This window comes from Seriola aureovittata, chromosome 2, assembly GCF_021018895.1.
Source record: "Seriola aureovittata isolate HTS-2021-v1 ecotype China chromosome 2, ASM2101889v1, whole genome shotgun sequence".
In the NCBI taxonomy this organism is placed as follows: domain Eukaryota; kingdom Metazoa; phylum Chordata; class Actinopteri; order Carangiformes; family Carangidae; genus Seriola; species Seriola aureovittata.
In genome coordinates this window covers 19,829,998-19,852,574 of record NC_079365.1, presented here as the reverse complement: position 1 = coordinate 19,852,574, position 22,577 = coordinate 19,829,998, and the positions used below count along the sequence as shown (strand labels likewise).

The window sequence follows — 22,577 nt, the reverse complement described above, 5'->3', positions numbered from 1 at the left end:
TTGTTCTGACAGCGGGAGTTGAATGCATTTGACAGCAGGGGATAGAGAGCGGGCAAGAGAGGGAAAGGCAGGGGGTGTGACAAGGGAGTGTTGAAGACAAGATAGCAATGGAGTTAAAGAGAGCCTAATGGTCTAGTGGAGCGAGAGAGCATCAGCAAGAAACAGGGAGAGGGAGAGTGAAAGGTAGGAGAAATGGGAAAACAGGGTGAGCACGTGAGTGAGCTAGACAACATGAGCACACTGGAGCCAAGAAGAAAAAAATCGAGATGGGAAGCAGAAGAAAGAGAATAATGAAAAGAGAGAAAATGAAAGCCATTAACAGACACCTGTTCACCTTAGTTACACTAAAGACAGACTCACCGAAAGAGCTGGGAATCAGGAGAAATTGGCACAAACTGGGAGAAAAATGGAGGCAAACAAAAGACGAGCAAAGAGTGAGAAATCAAAGAAAGAGTTTAGAGAAAAGAGAGAATAAAACAGAGTGAGAGAAGCAGTGAGAGAGAGGTGGAAATGAGAATGAAGAGTTTAGAGAGTAGCATAAATTAAAGCTGCACCCTTTTGGATGCCGGGGCTGCTGAGTGGATGCCAATTCACACATCTGTGAGCTTTTGCGACCAATCGAAAACTTTACATTAAGGTCTAAGGGTTTTTGTGACCAAATTATGAGTAGATCGGGTCAACCTGCTAGGAAGGATACATCAAATTATGAAATATGTCATTTCCTTTTGCCAGTAAGCGGTGCTATAAATATATCTCAATATTGACATGCAGATGTCTTCAGGCCAAGATTCTTCTCAGACAGATCGCATCATTAAAAGGTGCTATATTTGGATATCTAATGTTAAAAGTTGCTGCTAACCAGCCCATTGTTACCTGTTAAACACCTAGCCTGCTAACTGCAGCTGGCGACAGCCATGGCAAGCTTGGCGTAGCACCACATGTACCATTTCTCTACCTCAGCACAACAAGAACTACCATCAGCAGCTGCAGTCCAAGACAGGGGAGTTGCAGCATTAGGGGCCATCTGAAAAAAGCGTCAAAGCGACGGAAAAATGCAGTGGTCGTGACTTTCTCAGTAAAATCTGCAGATGCACTTCATGATATCATAGGAGCTTAAGTACCCCTCCATCACCCCTTCACTATACCCCTTATTTTTTCATGTAATTAAACTTTCAGTGCTTAGTTCGGTGTGGATAGGTTTACATTCATACTGCTACCAGCCAGAGTTGGATGGTCCAACCAATTATCCATTACTTTCAACTACTTCATCCATTTATCTATTACTTTAAGCTAACTTCAGTTGTTTATCCATGACTATTGGATATTTTAATAATTCATCCATTACTTTTAGTTATCTACTTCAACAGCGTATACTTTTAGCTATTATTTCAACTCAGCTGCTTGCTTGCTAAATCATTTTCACCCACATCAGTATAACACCAGAAAAATCTTTAGTCATAGTAGTTGCCTTATTATGTGTAATATGTGGATGTATGTTTGTTTTTGTTTTTGTTTTTTTTTTTTGTTTTTTTTTTGATAAAATCATAAATTATTTCCACATACCCCCTGAGTATTGCAGAAGTACCCCTATAGTAGAGTCCAGAAGCTTAAGTTAGAGCTAAGTCACATCAATGGGCTTCATTCATCAGAAAGCATCACTAGCAGTTTGTCATTACATGATTGCTCCTCTCTAATTATGTGAGATGTCGGCAGTTTGTGATGTGGGTTATTTACATCCTTTGGTTATATTATGGCAACACACACTTACAAGCCTCCTATTCCATCAAAGACATAAATATTGTCCAATGGGAAAACACTGAATGTGGACACTGATATGAACACACTCACCTCTGGCTTGTCACGCCAGCTTGGAAAATGCTTTTTACACTGTACACAATGAATCGCATAAAAGACTTCCTCAGCAACAGAACAACAAGATCTGTTATCACCAGCTATGCCATCTGTGTAATGTAAAGGTGAAGGTGGGCTTGGATGATTGGCATGAAGTTAAAGTAAAACACAGACATTAATTTTTAATTTAATTTTTAATTTTTACCCCTGGGCCTGTTAAATAGCCACAGCTGGTGTCAACACACATTGTATTAGTGGGTCCATATTGTTGTTTCTCGCAGTATTTGGCTTCCTCCTATGGATAAATGGGTGGGACATCACATTAAAGTTTCATTATATTTATTGATAACATCTGTATAGTTTACAGAAATAAACATTCACATCAAAGCAGACAGAAGCTGGTTAAATTTAACCAAAAAAAGATGTTTTTACACACAATATAAATTATGTTGGAAAAATCATTTGTGTCGACATCATATGCCAACAAAACCCTGTGTGTTTATGTGTACAGTGCAAAAAAAACCAAAACAATTATGGTGCAGTTGCTCTTCAAACCATCACTTGCTACAGTTAAAGATACTTTTTATCATATATTTTATGATTAAAATCTCTCTTCCTGTTATTAAAAAAATTGCACTTTTTCAAATTGGCATTTCGATATAAAAATGATTAAGAGTTCAGGCCTAAGAGGAAGACTTTCACACTATAAAACAGCACTGTTTTGTGTTTGGTCATTGTTCCTCTTGTAATTGCCAGTATTTTGTACCAATCTTGAAATCATGAGAGGAAATCCTGTAAAAGTGTTGCAATTTCCAATTTCTCGATTAACATTTTGACAGTTGACATTTTAACATGTCACAGCACAGGTCTAACTAATTACATTAATGATGGCCCAGTTACATTTAGGTGTGTCATTGAGTCAGCATGCATAACACTAGAATCCTGGCACAGGTGCAAAATGAAGTGCAGCCTTTAGAAAGATCTGTAGTCCATAATTTGGAACTGTTAGTTTAATAAGAGTTAACAGCATGACTTGCACTTTTTCTCTTAACTGTTACTAGTGAAGTCTGCTGTTGTTCACACATAACAACAGCAGCACCTCTGGAGTTGGAAGAGTTTCAGGATAAATTCAGGAAAAATTTAAGCTTGGCCGTTGTAACATGAGGTTGAACTTGGCTCTTCAACTATAAAACACCCTGCAGATGTCTTGTGAGAGTTATAGCACTGAAGGGTTTTTCAAGTTTCAGTGTCCTCAGCTCAGAATATCATCTTACTATTCTTGTCATTAAGGTGTCAGTTGTGTTTAAGGTGAATTTGTCTTTAATCCAGTTCATTTACAACCAAGACTAAACTTGATGAAGACACCAGCTGCTGAAGTACACTGACAAGATTTCAGTTTTACAAGTGTCTGTCTCCTCATATGCATGTTTCACTTCTCTTCACTTTCTTGCTTAATTCTCATAACATTTCAAGTGGGGGACCCACTCTGCGTGTGTGTGTGTGTGTGTGTGTGTGTGTGTGTGTGTGTGTGTGTGTGTGTGTGTGTGTGTGTGTGTGTGTGTGTGTGTGTGTGTGTGTGGTGTGTGTGTGTGTGTGTGTGTGTGTGTGAGTGAATGTATGTACAGGATGAATGGTTTTGCATGCAGCTTGCAGGGTGTATTGATGGCTGGCTGTGTCAGACTAAGAGTTTAATTTGGGCCTCAGGAAATTTTCCACTGTTGGTTTTTCCACTCCAGGTGATTCATTAGGAGGGTGGTTACTGTGTGCGCTGTGTTTGCCTGAGCATGTGTGTACACTTTTGCGTATCGGGGTTTTCCTTGGCCCCTCGTAAGACTACGACAGTACAGGATGTGTTGAGTTTGCAGAGCAGTATATTGTTTTAGCATCAACATCACTATGTACATGTCAAATTGCAAAGGATGTTATGTAATAAGGCAAATTACAACCACAGTGGTACACTGTGTAATCCATTTTGCTTTTTCATGACTAACCTGAAAGGCGGTTTAGTGATGATAATACCATTCAGTTTTGATTGTAAAGCATACAATGAAAAAGAAAATCCTGAACAAGGGATTTGTGTACATTTTTTATAGTGTAAAAGATGAAAAAACTGTCAGCAACAGGAATTGTTGTGAACAAAACAGTAGATCTGTTCAAATTTGAAAATATTTTTTGCTTAAATCATTTGTTTGTTTATATGACTGAGTGACTGAATGATGAAGTTAGACCATTGGTCAGCCTAATGCCATGTGTCTGAGCGATAAGGTTACACCATTCGGCCGGCCAGTTGTTTGTGTTTCCCCATTCGTCGTTGCTTTTTCAAAAATGATTTAGCATGAACAACAAATCTAGCAACAAGTGTCGCTAGATTAATCGACTTTTCAGACCCCTTTACCGACTTTCTTCCTTTCTTTTTTTTCTTTAAGCACCTAAGGACAAATCCTGTGTATGTGATTATGTGTGTGACACCTAGTGTATACGTGTATGCACATATGCCTACATCTATGTTTGCCTCTGCTTTTCTGCATGAGGATGCGTGTTAATGTGGGGATCGGTGCTTGGTGTCTGTGTGTTTAAGCAGCTGTTTTAATACAAAGCTGTAAGTCGTACTCTCAACAAGAGTTAATCCAGTCTTGGTGGAGCTTGTAGGCTCAGCAGAACTGCTCTATTGTCCCTCTCTCACTCTTCTCTCTCTCTTTCTTTCCCTATCTCTATCTCTCTCCCTCACTTCCCTGTCAACCACCAACAGAAGATCAGAACAGTAAATTAGGTAAAAGGTAAATCTAACTCATACTTTATATATATTTTTCATCTTTCAGTGACATCATTGGTGACAATATGACAATATTTTGATATTGTGACTACACAGTTTTGTTGAATGTATGTTGAATGTATGTATGTAAATAATTTTCTAATGTTTTTCTAATTTCTCATTTATTTGTTCAAGCCTCAAAGAATATTGGGGTTCCTTTATTTGCAAAGATGTGTAGACACATTTGGACACTGAGGTGAAGTGGCTTCAGATCATCATCATTTTTACTTTTTTTTAAAAATCATTTTATCAAGTCTCTACTGATCTGTGTCAAATACAAAATATCTCCATACACCAACCATGGTGTGTGTTTTTTTTTTTTTCCGCAAGTCGCCGCGGATCTGTCACAGAGCTGCCATTCCACGTATTGTTATTGTTTACTGTGCCTTCTTCTCTCTGAGTTTGATGTCAGACAAGGACACTTGTATTGTTATTATACTGCTCTCATAAGTCCTGGAAGAATCACAAGTATCGTCACAAGTATCAGTTCTCGTCACATCCCTCGTCCACTGTAGGTGGATCAGCTGAGATCATCAATCTCATGTTCTTTTGTGAACAGTAGCAGTGAAGTAAAATTCACTGCATGCAGCTATTTCAGTGTGTTGTTTTGAACTTTTAGGTGTAATGTTAGGGCAATCTCCACTTGTTACTCCCCACTCGTTGAATGCAGCTTTGCAATTGACCCCACTGCTGTAGTTCACAATGTTAATTAATGCACTTGTCGAATGATCTGCGTAGTTTCTGTTCAAAGATTATTCTAATTCCTTCACTCAATCTAAAAAATAACTCTCACAAAGCTCACAAAACACATAGTAAATACAGACTCATGTTAAAAATTCAGAGTGAATTCCCAAGAATTACTTGTATCTCAGTGCCTGGTAACACAGCTGTGACACTGGTGACAGCTGCACAAACTGGTGTGCACAATGTCAAAGGTACATTTTGATTTTGACCAAAAAAACACACAGAGTAATTGGACAGTTTCTTTCCTCTGTATTAGAAATATACTCATCTGTTTGCTCAGTTTAGGTATGCACTATGTAGTGTGCTGAGACCATATTGAGTGCTGAACCAACTGTACTGAACCAACAGCCAGCAACATATTTAAGGGCACTGAGTTTTTCATCTTTTATATTGTTTTATTCTTAATCACTTTCATGCAATATCCAAAGTCTACAATTTTACTCTTTGTATTATTTGTTGGACATTTTTGGCAATATTTTATATGAGACATGGAGTATAAAGTAATTTTGATGAAATCTCACAAGTTTAAGCATAGATCTGGTTATTTTTCCTGATGGAAGCATAGTTCAAGGACGGTCAGAAAGTTGAAAATCTGATGATACCCTCTGTTTTTACAGTTTCTGGCTATGATAAATGATGTAATGTTTATGATTTTTTTTTTTTTCAGAACTTACAAAGCATCATTAAAAAATAATAAGTAATATAGCCCATCAAAGAACATGTCATTGTACACTGTATGTGACTTCTGGGTACCACAGCCCCTTTGATTGTGGCAGTATGTATTACCTCTGTCTGTGGCAAATATGTTGAGCCAGGCGACAGCTGACAACTCCGCTCATCTGGCTTCATTTAGGAGCGGCACAGTGTGACACTGCAGTCTTGAACATGTTTAGCTGAGTGTGAATAGATTTCCTGTTGTGTGGTGATGAGTAAAACAGTTGTTCTCTACCTCACTGAGATGCAGAAGAGATGTTGTCTTGGAACATATGCACACACACACACAACACACACATACCCACCATTCCTCACAACCAGACAGAGGTCTGCAGAGACGGACAGAAATATGAAGAAACCTATAGATGTGTGCACACAGTTTTTAGTCACAGACATGGCGACGGAGAGATGTGGTCACTGACCTCCATGTGTTTATGTCTCATTGAATTAATCACAACACAGGCAGACTGAGTGGCGATTTGAGTGTGTGTGTGTGTGTGTGTGTGTGTGTGTGTGTGTGTGTGTGTGTGTGTGAAAGAGAGAAAAAGAGAGAGTCAACATTTTCCCTCTTTTGACTCCATATCCTCTCTGAAGTCAGAGTAACAGGTTCTTTTACTGAAACAAAATCCATTCAAGCAAAGTCAATGTTAATTGGTTTCCATCTAAAGTTTCCATTTTAAGTTCTAACTTTCTTTAGCAAAACAAAGGAAAAGTGAATATTTAGCATTTTGCTGAAAGTCAATCAATTTGTTGATGGAAAGAAAATGAAGTTCAAAAAGTCCCAGGCCCAGCTTCTTAAATGTGAAACTTCTGTTTCTTCTTAGTAATCTGCATTTTCTGTTACAATGACAAATGCATAATAATTTGATGAAAGACTTTGTAAACATGTGTTCTTTATTATGCTGGCAATTGCATTTTTTTCCATATAATCTAATCAATGAGTGGTCGTGCATTTTTAGTTATAGAAAATGTCTGTATTTATTGTTAAATTTTTATTGGTCAAGTTAAAACCTTCTAAAACCAAATTAATGTTACCAGAACTAAATTGGAATTTGACAGAATGCATCAAACTTTGGACAGACTCCATGTTTGATTCACCCCTGACCATATACGCCCAATATACAACATTAAGAGTTTTGTGCAAAATATGTGCATCAAGAGATGATGGTAACTGCTCAGAACAACATTTGAGTCACAAATGTTTGTGGTATCACCCACACACTCAGCCCATAAACAGAGTCTGATGAAGTTCTGAGCAAAATGTGTTGCTCATTCAATAATATGAAAAGATTGTTGGTGATAAATATATTATGGGCTGAGTAGGTCTCAAGTCTGTTGTCTGGAGATCTAATATTACAACTATTGTCACTATGTCGCACTAACACAAGGTGATGATCCTTCAGAAAGCCAGTTTGCAATTGATTGATTATTTAATTTAGCACTTTGTTCTGTCTTGTTGAAAAATACCAGTTTTTATTTTCAGTTATTAAGTGTGACTTGGCATCTATTTTCAGGTCTTCTTCTGGTTTAATGATTAAATAAATAGCAACCTCGATGCACTGTTTCAGTCATCTCCCTTTGGAGAGTGCACTTGTTGAACATCAAAAATATAGACAATAATAGTGTTACACATTTCAGTATTCCTGAAAGAAGAACCACAATACGATTGTATGCAAAAGTTTGGGCACTCTATAAGTTAGTCCTTTGGCAGATGTCACAGCTTGCAAACACTCGTAAATGGCTACAAACACTCTTAACACTTAAGAGTGTTTCTATTTTTGATTTGTTCATTTTCATCCACTCTTCCTTGGTAATCACTTCAAGTTGTGAGATATTTTTAGGCTGTTTTGCATACACAGCATGTTTGAGATCTACCCACAGATTTTTGTTCAAGTCAGGGGACTGTGAAGGTCGCTCAAAAAGCTTCAGCTTGTGTTTCTTGAGTTAAGTTCATCGTGGATTTTGAGGTCTGCTTTGGATCATTGTCCTGTTGTAGAAGGCAGCCCACTTTCAGTTTTAGTTTTCAGAATTTTCTTATAGTTAGTGGAATCCATTCTTCCCTCTATCTGTACAATGTTTCCTGTGCCACTGGCTGTCACACAACCCCAAAGTAGAATTATTACCACCCCCCATAGTTGACTTAGCAGGGTGAGTTAATGAAGTAAAAGGTAACAGTGAACTGACATTTCAAGAAAGGCTAATTTCAATGTCTATTTGCTGCAGGGGTTATATTTACTTCTTTTCACGTAGTATGTCATTCTCAACTTTTGCACACAACTCTATGTTAACGACACACCCCTCTACAAATGAGACGTTCTTATATCAATACCATATTGTATGTGAAACATATCAGACAGCATCTGAATTTTAACTGCTCTTCACGCTCCTCTCTCTCTGTTTTCAGACCTCTGACCCATCAGAACATTTCAACAGACAGGACTTCCAAACCGCCGCCCACACTCAGAGCAGCAGTCGCAGTGGCAGCCACAGTAGAGCAACACATTCCCACACCTACAGAAACCCCAGCACCAGTTCCTCCACCACCCATCAGACACAGACCCAGGGTTTACCACAGCATTCATCCCAGTCCCAGACTTCAGATGGAGGCGTCCCCCCTGGTCTGGCCAGCACCCTGGAACACATCATAGGTCAACTGGATATTCTCACTCAGGTGAGCAGAAGATGTGCTAATCTTTCATGACTAACAGCATGCACTGTACTTTGGCTGTGCCTCCCACTCACAGTGTTCAGAACAAAAGCTTCCTTTAGTTTTCAACCTGTGGGCCAGAGATGGTTTCAGAAACACAGACAAAAAAAACACCTTTTCCATGGTGTTTATGCTGCATTAGACCGGCACACTGACACTACACAACTGTGTGTGTTTGTGGTAGATTTTACTCCTCATATCTATAGCTACATTTCATTATTTTATTACGCCGGTGTCATTAACATTTGCACATACATTCATTCATTCAATTATTACTTGTACTTCTTTTGAGGGACATGTGTTATGAGGTCCTTAGGTTGCTTTGCTTATCGCCACATCATTGCACAATTACTTTTACTTTTTTCCTTGTCTTATTGTATCCCAAATCATTTAATCTGAACAGGAAGATGTTTTCTCCTGCTAGGCTCTAGGCCTGCCGCACCTCCACTGGTGCCCACTTGTTAGCAGCAGGGTCATGAGCTGGGAACCACCTGTCATTAAACCTAGAACATCTCCTGGTGGCGGGGCAGTGAACAGCGACGTCTCCCTGACACCCCCTGCAGCTAACCTTCTTCGGGAGTTGCTTGCTCCCCATGTCTTGTCCCCCCTTCTTAGCCACAGCCAAAACCTTGCCTTCTCTGCCTCCTCCGATACCTCCCTGGTTGCCTTGTGCAGCCTGGCTCCCTGTAGCCCGAGGTCCTTTAGCAGATGTGTTGTTGAGTCTCCGACAAAGCCTCTAGCGCCCACTTCCACCGGGTGGAGCCTCACATTCCATCCACTTTCCCTGCACTCCGCAACCAGGTCAGCACATTTTGCTCTCTTCCTTTCATGGGCTGCCTCCACCCCCTCTTCCCATGGAACTGTCAGCTCAACCAGCAGAGATGACTTCCCATCCGAGGTCCACAGAACCATGTCTGGTCACAGTGTGGTACTGAGGATTTCCCTGGCAAAATGGAACTACCTGCCCAGGCCCACCTCTATTTTCCACTCCAAACCTGGAGTCAGGAGCTTGGGTGCTGGTCTCCTGTTGGTGTTGGTTACTGGCTCCCCGGGCCTAGGGAAGTGGACCTGCTGCTTACTCGCCGCTGGGCTCTCCTTGCTTGCCTCTTGCCTTCTTACCTCCACCACCTCTGCCAGCTTCCTGAGCACTTGATCGTGACGCCACTTGAATCTACCCTGTGTCAGCGCAGTCTTGCAACTTGACAGACAGTGCTGGACGGAGGCGTTGGTGGTCCCACAGAGGTCGCAGGTTTGTTCACCATTGGTGCAGGTTGCGAGGACATGGTAGTGTGCGATAGGTTGCCCTGATTAAAAAGCTGAGTCGAGTCAAGCTGAGTTTCCAAATGTCTGCCCAGTTGACCGCTCTGCTCGCGACACCCTCCCATGTTGTCCAGCCCCCCCCCCCGCTGCCCTTGTGCCACGGCCTGCACTCTGTACTCCTCCTGCTCCATTCTGGTGACCTCAGACACAACAAGATCCTTCCTCTCCTTCTTGTTTGCTCTGGACCATGTGGTGGGTGGCTCACCCCAGCCGAGGCCTGCCAGTCCTGTCTAGACCCTTCCAACCACCTCCTGGTGTTGCAGTCTGCTCACTGCTTCTTGCACTTCCTCCTCAGCCTTTAAGTATATATGTAATAACATGCATATATGCTAACCATTAATATCATGGTTCAAATGGAGACATGTGACTCACCTAGTTAACATGTTCTAATCTTCTCATCCTAAATTAGAGCTTCCCACACTGAGGACAGAGCAAATGTTTTTATCCATCATATATGTCAAAATATATATAGACACACACCATGCTGCCTGTGCTTGGAGAGGCTCTTTTCTCATTATGAGTGTGTTGGTGGCTGGTGAAGGCCAGACGCAGTTTGAAGCCAGACCAAACCAGTGGCTGCAGGACTAAAAATAGGCCCTTTAACAAAAAACAGTTTAGATCCGAAGGTCTGCTTCTTATCAGTTTATGTCCTTTTTTGTGTGTCGTGTGATTTTGTTTAGTTTCATAGTTGTATTCAGTGGCGGATATAAAGAGACATGTCAAATAAATGTCGTAGATTACAGCAAAACATTTGAGACTCTGAGAAAATAAAATTTACAATTTAGGCCTTTAGTTGACTGACCTATCCAGTTTGAAATTAAATGACTTGTGACTTCTGTTAATAAGTGTTGCAAATGTTAAATACAGTGGATGAACTGCATGTTTTTATTTTTATTATGATTTTTATCTTTACAACCCAGTTGCAATTACAGCTCAGTGCAAGGTGTTCCTAACTCCTATCTCTGATTCTTTTGCTGTAAATTAAACTCAACATTTTCTGCAGATGATTAAAAGCCATAATAGTTCCATGGAAAGTTTTTATTGTGAAACATTTGCAGCTGTGTCGCATGCTGGAAAGAACTGGCCATATATTTTATACTTGGTGGTTTCCTGGTATAATCGCATTAACTTTTATTTTAAATGCCAATCCAAATTTGTATAGCCAGCTGGGCTAGGGTTTAATTAAAATTGTTTATTTACATTATTTACCATTATCATGTAATTGCTGCACATTTCGTTCAAGTATTGCGTTTCGGCTTGTTAAAGGAATCACCAAATAATGACTCAACAGATGTGTAATGTTTTGCCAGAAACAGTTCTCAGATGTCTAATCTTAGGGCAACATTTAAGATCCAGTGTTCACCTAATGCCAAACACTTCTTGCACTGTTCTTTGTGCTGTATTGAACTGTGGATATGTGCATTTTTGAAGTAGTGTGCCGAATGTTCATTCAAAATGTTATACCAATTCACATTCATGACCTTATTTTAACCCATAGTACGAATACCACAGTAGTGAAGGGCTTGGTTAGAGATTTACTGTATAAGAACAACAAGTAATTTTATTAATTTATGTAAGGTGATGGTGAACTAAAGAAAATGATTGTAGGGTAGAAAAGATTCAGTTGAGAGAGGAAGAAGTACACTTAAGAGATGAGGAGTAAGGAAGAGAAGTGCATTGTGTATGGTGCAGGGTTTTAGCTGGAGGTTGTGAATGTGCCCTAAGAAAAATACATCATTCATACATGAGCGCTGGAAGCACCACGCCTCACTCACTGCTAGTAAGTGTACATGCTTAATGGCCGTGCAAAGATGCAGAAACACTTCTTGTATGTGTGTTTCAGTCAGTGTGTGTGTTTTTTTTTTGTTTTTTCTTTTTTCTTTCTCTCTTGATCAAGCTGCAATCCAGCATGTGGGAGCATTTAATATTGGCCCTGGGCAGCCAAGCAGCTAGCTAACCCCTCCCAGGGTAGTGATGCCAGCTTCTTCCTTTCAAGCCCACTGTACCCCAACCCTGATCCCAGATGGACTGTCTGCATCTGGTCTTTTATTGTTTCATTCTTCAGTGGTGGAAACATGGGTGATGTCTTTTCTGGGTTAGGTCAATAGACTGAGATAATTTCTGCATGGAGTTTTCTTTATATATGATATAAATGTAAATTTCTAACCCTCAAGGCTGCTATGGAAAAAGCATTGTTATCCCTGTGTGGTTTTGCAATGACTTCCATTTGTGTCGGACTTTTTTACTGAGCCGTTTTAAGTCTATGTTTCAGACTAATAACTGCTGTTAAAACCTATAAAACAAAAGTGCAATGACAAGTGCAAAGCAGTAGGTCTTGGGAATACAGACTGTGTGGGCATCTCCAAACGCATTAATAAAAACACTCTCAGCCAGTCATATCACTGGTCTTACAGCACTGACACATCTGTGCCAATCACAGTAATGTATGATAACAACACCTCAACAAGTGAGGAATCAGCTTCTCCAGGAAATCATATTGTTTGGATGGTGCAGAGCGGCACAATGTGACTATACAGCAACACAAATCTGCAGCCAGAGACAGATGATATGGGATTCCTTAAACAATTAATTAGTACAATAATGACAGGACTAAATACGTATGATTGCATTAATCCAACGCTATTTCAGTTTTGAGACTACTAAATTGTCATATTATATCTTAAAATGTGACACAGCAGCATTTGCATTTTAAGAATAAAACATTAAACACAGGTGAAAAGGACACAATGACACACAGGATGAATGAGCCATTGAGAACCAATATCTCCTGCATAAACAACAGAACAGAGTTATAACTAACCAGTACGAAGTGTGTAGATTTGTGTGTGGTCATTCTGTAGCCGCTCAGTGTCACTTTCACGTGACTTAATAAAGGTAAACACAGTGGACACAGTGGCATAAAATTAAGTAAAAATGCTGAAAACAGCAAAGTGGGTACAGGATTTCCATACAACTTAACACTGGCACCTGATCTGCTGCTCCATACACAGCTTGTGGATGATAGTTAGAAATAATGGTTTCTATTGAACACAGTGTAGTTATGATCGGTGCTATTTAGAAGTGATCTGCTTTATGTTGTGTGAGACAGCAAGTAACAACTCATTCAGACCACCACAACTTTAAATAGTTATATAATGTCGTATAAGGAAATAATGGTGTTTTGGAGGTCAGACAGGCTCATCCCCCTTTTAATGCAGTTTACCTCCATACCTTTTTTAAAAAAAAAAATTTTTATTGCACAACAAAGTGTGACTAAAAACAAGCCAACACTCTTGTTCTAATATCATTTCAACTGTGTCTAATATGAAAGTTTGAATTACTGCTGCCCATCCCTTGGAAATTAGGCTGACTGAGTAACATTATTTATTTCTGAACTATATTACCGTTCCGTTTATAAGTCTTTTTCGCAGCACTATTTTTCACTATTACAGCTCTTTGTAACTCTAATAGTTAGGGAGACTGAGAAGGAAGGTGATGAATTATTCAACATTAGACTGAATCTTCCAAAGCCTCAGTTTGCTGTGTTAGCTGCTTTTCACTTGTCTACCCCCCACACCCCCAATCCTCAGCCCCATAGCCCTTTTTTTTTGTCTACCTCTGATAATTCATCGCTCTTACATGTCCACACTAAGCCTGCAGTCCCTGCACTTATCCCCTGCTTTCACACTCTCCCTCTTAATTATGAAGAATCTTGAATGAAGAATTGTTCTTTTAGCCAGTTTCATTTACTAATGCAAGTGAAGCAGCGCCCTCTCTTCCTCAATAGACCATTAAACATTAGTTTACTAATGTAATGCTCTCAAACTACTAGTATCCAGCCTTTTCTGTTTCACCTATATATATGGACTACTTCACTGAACTCATATTCCTGTTAGAGCAGGTATAAGTGGAGTTGCAAGGAGCTTTAGGAAAAAGTGAAAGAATTAACTCTCGGTACATTCCCTCACAACTGTTTCTAAGATAATATTTAAATATTTTCTGTGGTTAAAGTGTAGGTTCTGGAATTTCAGAAACGACTAAACTGCTCACTGACCAAATTTTCTTTCAGGATTTGCAAAGTTTTCAAAGTTTTCTTATTTAAGAAACTGTAAAAAAGTCTCTGATTTGTAAGTTTATAGAATTGCTCGGGGAGAATTAAACCATTTCTTCTAAAATGGCCCTCAATGACCCTTTTACTTTCTCTCTGACCTGTCATGAAAGGAAAAAGAAAGAAAGAAAGAAAGAAGATTCCTAAGTTACAATAATCCTGCAAAATATGGTAACTTAAAGTACCAACAAGGCATTGATCATATTATAAATACCAGTATTATAGCTCCTAAAAGTTTACTTTCAGCGAAAAAAGATCTGCCATTGCCACCCATCACCAGCACCAGTTTGTCGTCCTTTGACTATTGTAGTGTGGATCATACCAAAGCTATGAGACTTTGTAACAGAGGCCAGTAATGCTCAGGGCGATGGAGAGTATAATGTGTTCTGGAGAGAAAAGAAAAACAGCTCGCTCTATTTTTAGGAGCATAAAGATTTGGTTTCTACTCCAGATGAAAACTATAGGCCCGTATAATGTTGCCGCTGCCTGGGGACACGTGCAGAATCGCACACACACCAACACCAATAGCTGGCTGCGCTGAGGACTGGGTAGCCATATCAGGTTGGTAAGATAAACAGGGTAGTATTGATCTAGAAAATGGAGACAGGCGGGGAGAAGGAGAGAAAGAGGAAATATAAGCCCTATCTCTCCCATGATGCATGAAATAGCAGGAGATGTTATCTAGCTTGATGACCCAAAAGAAAACACCCCTCGCCCACACATCGTTGAACTCACTGGCGTGTGATGTGTATATTGGACTTTGGGTTTATACGAGAGATTCAACAATCTTTGTCAATTCCTTCATGATTTTGTCTTGGATTATTCATGCCTGGCCATGTGTATGTGTTAGTGTGTTGGGTTTGAAAATGACTATAGATGACTAAAGATATTGCTTGATAATCTATAGAGAGCTGATGTGAAAGCAGAACGTCTGGGCTCAGTAACAGAAGCAACAATATCTCATTCAAAATCCTATTGACATTTATAACTAGGCTAATTAAAAATCCAGCCTTCGAACATAGCCACTCTCAATAGTATGTGGTGTGGCTCACTTCATATGTTTTGATAAGGACGTTTTTATTATTTTTACCTGCCTCCAACGAACACCATTTCCCATAAGCCCTTTATGTTCGCGGGCTAAACATCACAGCTTGACAGATGTGGTGAGTCTGTGAGCCGGTCTTGGGTTGTTCAGACATGTTTGTAATAACAGCAGGACAGAGAGGACTGAACACTGTGAGACTGCAGAGATAACAAGTAGGAAACTGATAAAAATGACTTTAGAAGAGAGAGTTGATGAGTTTTACAGATACGGACGAAACCAAGTTATTAGGACATTGAGTGCCCACGCTACTGCTCTTGTAAATTTCATTTGGAGCTGTAGCTGTTTAACTCTGTTAAAATCACAAAGGTTTCAACTTTCAAGGTGTTTTTAAGATAGACTAATGAAAGAAATGCTCAGTAAAAGACAGAACAGAACAGAAGCTAGCCTGGACGTGATGTCATGACTTTAGCTATCTATGAAATGTACAAATGGACGTGTGGGGCCTGCATAATACACATTTAAATCATCACACAGTTAAGAAAGAAGAAAGATCAATCAATTGGTTTGGTGTTTTTGGTGTTGAAGAATTTGGTACACCAACCAAATTATAATCTGGCTATGTTTATGATGTTAGTTTGGTTAAAATAACCAATGACAATGTAAGAGGAGTAGTTATTTGATCTGAGTAGTGAGTGTTTGTATGTCCGCTGTCTGACCTCTGTCTCTGGTTTTCTAGCTTTTGTCCTCTTTTGTGTTTATGCTGTCACTCCACCTCTGTATTTCACTTTATCTTTTCAAATGACCAAACTGTCATCACATAGTACTGAGTTATTTATTCATCCGTATGTATGGAGATGACATAAACATGCACTGTTGTCTTCAGCTTATCAAACAATAGATCTTAAGAGATTCTGCACAACATTGTTTATCTGTGGAGGGAGGATAACACTTGAGAAAAATTTTTTTCAGACGATCATATCATTATAACACTGCCCTGATTGTATCAAGTGACCATTAAATGATTATGATAGAGACATTCCTGGAACAGAAATGAAACAAGAGATAGCGAGAAAGTGTACCATCAAGATCATATTCTATGAGGTGCATATCATATAATAGGTTTGAGTTACCCACTATATAGTTTGAATGAATCAACCCATTGTTGGGTTATTTTTCAATGAAAAAATTTATACCTGGAACCTTGTGAGAGACAACCTCCTCTGAGGAAAACTAAACTAGTTTGTTTTTTCATGTCTGTCCATCCCTCCATCAGAGGTAATGTCTCATACACAGCTGGTTATATTATGATAAATGCTCGGGGAGTGACTCATCTCTGCGCTGCTTTCTAGCAATTTCAAAATTACACTCGCTGGCACAAAGAGAGACATAAAATTACAGTTCGAGACATGTTGACATATCTTCCTCTCACTGACCCAAATCAAGAGAGTCTCTTCTGTCAGGGGCTGACATGTTTACTGTTGGATTGTTCCTGCCTTAAACTACGTTTTTGTTGCCAGGCACGACTATCCGAAACTGCTCACTAGCTGGGGCTGTGTTTGTCACCAGGCAACATTAGCTCAGTAAACAGTTATGTCAGAGATGCAGAGGGAACTGTTGCCACTTTCGGGAAGAAGACTCATTCAAATTACTGTCATCTTTTTGCAAAGTGAGTTTTCTAAAACTTTTTCTCAGAACTCAGTTTGTCATCATCACAAAGACATTTAGCTTTTTGCATTCGCCTTAAATGGCTTTTGTTTGTGCCACATTTTCACATTTCTGTATTACCACCTAAAAAGTAGATTGAAAGTAGGAAATAAGCTTTGTATGTTTGTGTCATTGTTTTTTCTCCTGCAGACGAGCAAAAAGCCAAAGAGATATCAACGAATCATCACTTTAGACCCATGTCCTTGTGTCTCATGTTAGCTACATAAATATAATTACAAGCTACAGTAAGTTTATCAGTAAAGCATGTTTCAAACACAGAGGATATTTAAAGTGCTTTACATAAAAATTTTAAAGTAAAATCAATTGAAGTAGTGTAAAATTACATAAATTAAAATGCAACCAGACAAAAAAATAATACACATATTAAATTTCAGTGCAGATATATTAATTTAATAAATGAAATTAAGGGGGAATAGAAGAAATAGATAAATCAAAGACACAAAAAAAACAGACTGTTAATTAGATTTGAAAGTGGCTTATGGTGGGGTGCATTTATCAACAGGAAGTTGGTGCTACGGTAAATGCAGTTTAACAATTTCCATGATTACGAAATTATTACGGGAATGTATCACTCTCATACTAAGATTCCTCGAATTTCTCAGAACTGTTGATACTACATTATAAAATGACATTTAATAAAATTTTCAGGTATTATTCTGTCATATTTGTTTTTAGATTCTGTGGTAATGGTAGAGTAACTGGCAGTAAAAGCACATATTTACAGTGGAAAAAAAACACAGTACTAATTATAGAGAATAGTTTAATCTCCTGATCAGTTCGATGTCCAAGTTGTTATATTAGAGTGGGAAACAGGAAGATTGATCTTGGTTTTTTAGACGTAAGGTTTTGGGTGATCTTTTATTCTCCATCTGTTGAATGCTGCCCTGCAATCAACCCTACAGCTATGTGTATTTTATTTAGCCACTAATTTAACACTTGTCTGTTTGGGTTGGTATAACTTTGCTTGAAGTACCCCTATTTAGTATTTATAAGCAGGATATAAAAAAAATAATGTAGCTATCTTAATAGCTATTCAAGATTGGACTGTATCTATAGATCTTGCATGGAAGTCTTAATGAAGTTTAGAGAAGTTTTTAATTTTCATTTTCTTTGATATTCTTAATTATATGAATGCAAAGGTGCACACCCACACGCTGGAAATCCCAGGATCCCACAGGTTTTTTTCTTCCTGGAAATGATATCGGATTTTGACAAGATTTCTCCGAAAAACACCAAGGTCTAAATTCCTGGTATTCAACCCTAGTTTTGATTTAAGGTACTACTGCCTGACTTCTTCTTAAACATCCTAGGAACTGAGAAGTTTTATGTTCTTCAAGCATATCAGAAATGTGTTTTCACCCAAGGCCGTTAAGTGATTTGTAAACTTGCAGCAGCAAAAAAAAAAAAAATGTTAAATAACTATTACTGGAAGCTAGTGTTGAGATTTAAAGATTGTAGTATTGTGCTCAATCCTCCTGGTTGCTGAAGGCATGAATACGTTTATCTGGACAGGAATCCTCTATTTGCTTTCCAATGATTAAAGGCTCATTTTGTTATTCTCTTGATGTGGCTGATGAAGCGCCCACGGAATAAAAGCTACTACACAAGTCAGCTCTGTCCTCAGTAATCTGTTAATTCACACCACTGAAAATTACACCTGGAGGCTCCTCTGATAAACAGGCACATGACACAATGCTCAAATCTACAAGCACAAACACACAACACTGTCACTGTTGGAGGATGCTGAGAGGAAAAAGTATGTTGCACTGTGATCTCACTACCCACACATGCCCGTCCTGTTTCGGAAAGCGACTTTCTTGTATTCTTTGTGTGCGTAAGTGTGTTTATGCAAACGTGTGAGTGAGAGAACAAGAGAGAGTGCGTGCCAGACACAGAGACTCTGCTGTTTTCGGCTCAGGCAGCAGATCTCTCCGCGATAATCAGCTGGATTGTCTTGCACGCACAACATCTGTCTCAAACACACACAAGCTGCCTCTTTCACACACACAAACACAGCCATTATATAGTCATTACTGTCAGGCTGATGCTGTACAGCCCTCTCTAACATGCTCTGTCTCTCTTATCCATCTCCTTCCTTCCCCCTTTCTTTCTCTGTCTTGTTCCTCTCCTCGATCGTCCCCTCCCCTCTCCTCTTCTCATCCAGACGGTTTCGATCTTGGAGCAGCGGCTGACGCTGACAGAGGACAAGCTCAAGGAGTGTTTGGAGAATCAGATGGAGATCGGTCTACATCTCCAGAGGCGAGAGGAGGCCTAACGATGGCGGCATCAGAGAAAAGTTGAGCTGTGGTGTAAGGGAAGTGGGGTCACATCAACACCAGAAACAGAAACTCACATCATTGTCGGTAGATCACAATAAAATGTGAGATCTTACATACAGAGCACGTGCATTCACACATAAAGCAAGGACTTGACCCAAACCGTTTTCCTGGCTGGACTTTAAATGCACCGTGAGCCTCGCTGCTGATGGACTGTGTGTGGTTATCTTACAAAGAAAAATCAGAAGTGAAGGAGGTGAATATTAGAGAAGTTATTCCTCTACAACAGTGCTGAGCGAGCAGTCTCTTTTCTGCTGACGAAGGACCTGCTGCTACTAGTCACCGTGTGTGTGTGTGTGTGTCTGTGTGTGTGTGTCTGTGTGTGTGTGTGTGTCTGTGTCTGTGTGTGTGTGTGTGTGTGTGTGTGTACACAATAGCTGCCTGTACAAAAGTCTAGACACATGCAAGAGACTTTCGTACTTGCCTATACACTGCACGTGTTCGTTTTTCTATTTGTGTGCAGAATGACGTCAGGAAGATGCTTTTTCATTTAAAAAGAACATATACTGTGCACAGTATACACAACCAAAGTGTCTATAGGGCGCAGTCATCGTTTTAGTTGCAGTCAGGCCAATACATTAATTTTAAAGACAGGCACTCATTGAATGACTTTTTTTTTATTATCAGTCTGGTCTGACCTTCAGTTCAGTCTGTTGCCTACAGATTTTTTTGTTCTTCTTCCATCATAAGTGAAATTACTGAAATTTTACCATGAAGTTTTACCATGACATTAACTAAACAGTTACAGCAGAGCCAGTGCAGTGCCTTCAGTTTGTCTTACATGAAGAAACTATGTTCAAATTGGTAAGTTTTTAGTTTTTGAAGGATTGATCTGGTGCTTTTCTATGTTTTTCTTACTGTCAGCAAATCACATTAAAAGACTAAAGCCAACAATTAATTTATCCCAACAAGTGCTATGGAGCGAAAGCCTGATTTATCTTTCCTCTCTCCCTTAGACCTCCATTGTTGTCCAAAACCTTTTAAAAACACATTGCACTTGGTGACATGTTCCTTCATTACAGGGGTACTGTAGGTTATTTTGAGTCATTGCCACGTACATTGTCCTGTTCCAGTAAATACTAGAGACACACAGATTCGATATGCCAGATTGGTGTGCAGATTGGTGATACTGACAGATCAGCTGTGACGTAATCGTTCCACATTAAATTCCATTTCTTTGTCAGTGTCAGTTTGAATATCCTGGTTAGAGTTAACAGTTTTCATTCAGTCACGACAGGCCACCGACTAGCTTTTTAGTGCAACAGCAGTCCCTGGACCCATGTCACATTACATGAAAATATGGATTTTACACATTATAGTGTAAAATAGGGATTTTAACTTTGGGAAAAAGAGACCACTGTGGAAGTGCTTGGATCTGAGTTGATGATTCAGTATCAGGAAAGAAAAACCTGGATCAGTGCATCCTGACTAAATACTCACTGCAGAGAATGAATATTAATCCAGGCCTGAAAATAGTCCCCAATAAATAAACTATTTACTTTACTTTTATGTAACTAAGCCAAAAAAAACACCCAACACCCAACTTTTTTAGGGTTTGAGTATTAATGTAGAAGACTATGTAGGAAACCATACACCTGTGATCTGTTTTTAAAGGTTTTTGTCTTCAGTAGGAATGAATGGACTCAGGGTCGAGTGCCACAGTCGGGGTGTGAAAGTTAGAAGGTACTAAGAGATGGTCTAACGCATGGTTGGTTTTGGTCTTCGCATGAGATTTGTTGACATTGAAATTAGTAAATATAATCCCATCATTATATTTTAAATTAGAATGATGGTGCTTTCTGCATTGGTTCCAAGTTGGATTTCTTTTACAGTGAGTGCAGAAGGCCTGGTTGTAATTACTGCAGTTTGAAAGATAAGCGTCTTGTTCCGTCCCTTTGTATCCTGTGTCTGAAACTTTTATACGCTGAAAGTAAGTTATTGTGTACCTTCTTAATAAATGTTTTTGACTCTTATCTCTAACTTAAAATGAGTTGATAAAACGATTCCGGTTCCTCTTTCCTAACTCTGAGCTCTGTTTGTGTATCAAGCGAAGGAAAGTTTGTTTTCATAATCGTTGCCAAAACGATGAGGTCACCGCTTACCTTAAAGAGATTATTTTCTGCTTTGATAGGTCCACAGAGCCTGAGCGGTTACCCGCAAATTCATGACTTTCCTGTCTTTAATTGTTCTCAGCAGAACTGTTAAGATCATGAGATGTGAGTTGTGTCATCCATCGGGTAATTTTGAACCCTTTCTTTGCCAGATATTCAGTGATGATTTATTACAAAAGCATGGGGGTGGCAGCTAAATACGCCTGCCCTGCTTGTGTCCAAAATCCTTATGTTTCACCCCTCGAGTAATTTACGTAACCTGACCACTGATGCTGGATTGGTACTTTTATTTTTAGAAGCTTCAATGAAAATGAGCCCGAGGCCACAGACGCATGGTGTAACTTCTTGAGAAACAGAATCATTTGAGCCATAAAAGAGCCTCATTCATTGGAGTTTTTTATTTAACAAAGTGGTAATATGTTTACATACTAAAGTAATGAGTCATACTGAGTCCTATTGTGGAGGTCTCAGCTACTCTCAGTGAACACTGTGGCATCATTAAGAGGGGAAAAATATTAATGACTGTTTCTTTAAGACCCGGCTTAGGCTTCGCACTGATGGAAAAAGAAGAAAAACAAAACCGGAATTCTGGAGCTGTGCTGCCGGGCCCACGCTCTTCCTTCCTGTCTGGGGCCCGTGGACACGCGCGCACACGCACACACGCACACACACACACTCTCACTCTCTTTCTCTCTCTCTCTCTCTCTCTCTCTCTCTCTCTCTCACTCTCTCTCTCTCTCTCTCTCTCTCTCTCTCTCTCTCTCTCTCTCTCTCTCTCACACACACAGACACACACACACACACACACACTTAGACACTCATGCCAGAGAAAACGGTTCCCTTTACTATGGGCCTCAACCAGACGGCCTGCCAGGAGCTCTAGTGGAGAAAAGGAGGGGCTGAAAGAGTGGGTTCAATAACTGCTAAGCTCGACACTGTGTGTGTGTGTGTGTGTGTGTGTGTGTGTGTGTGTGTGTGTGTGTGTGTGTGTGTGTGTGTGTGTGTGTGTGTGTGTGTGTGTGTGTGTGTGTGTGTGTGTGTGTGTGTGTGTGTGCTCGCTCTCGTATGTCTATCTTTGAGAGGACCAGATTTTTAGTCCACAGG

The 22,577-nt window shown here is 39.6% G+C and overlaps 1 protein-coding gene across 1 annotated transcript in view; it reads left to right on the top strand.

Annotated features, from left to right (window-relative positions):
• The window catches only part of poc1a (POC1 centriolar protein A), a 41,068-nt gene extending 19,733 nt beyond the window's left edge, over positions 1-21,335 (top strand). Inside the window, exons 10-11 of the mRNA XM_056363968.1 lie at positions 8,526-8,792; positions 19,191-21,335. Coding sequence (XP_056219943.1) covers positions 8,526-8,792; positions 19,191-19,301 — 378 coding nt within the window. The 3' untranslated portion in view covers positions 19,302-21,335. The remainder of the gene's footprint in view (positions 1-8,525; positions 8,793-19,190) is intronic.
• Positions 21,336-22,577: the final 1,242 nt, after the last annotated feature.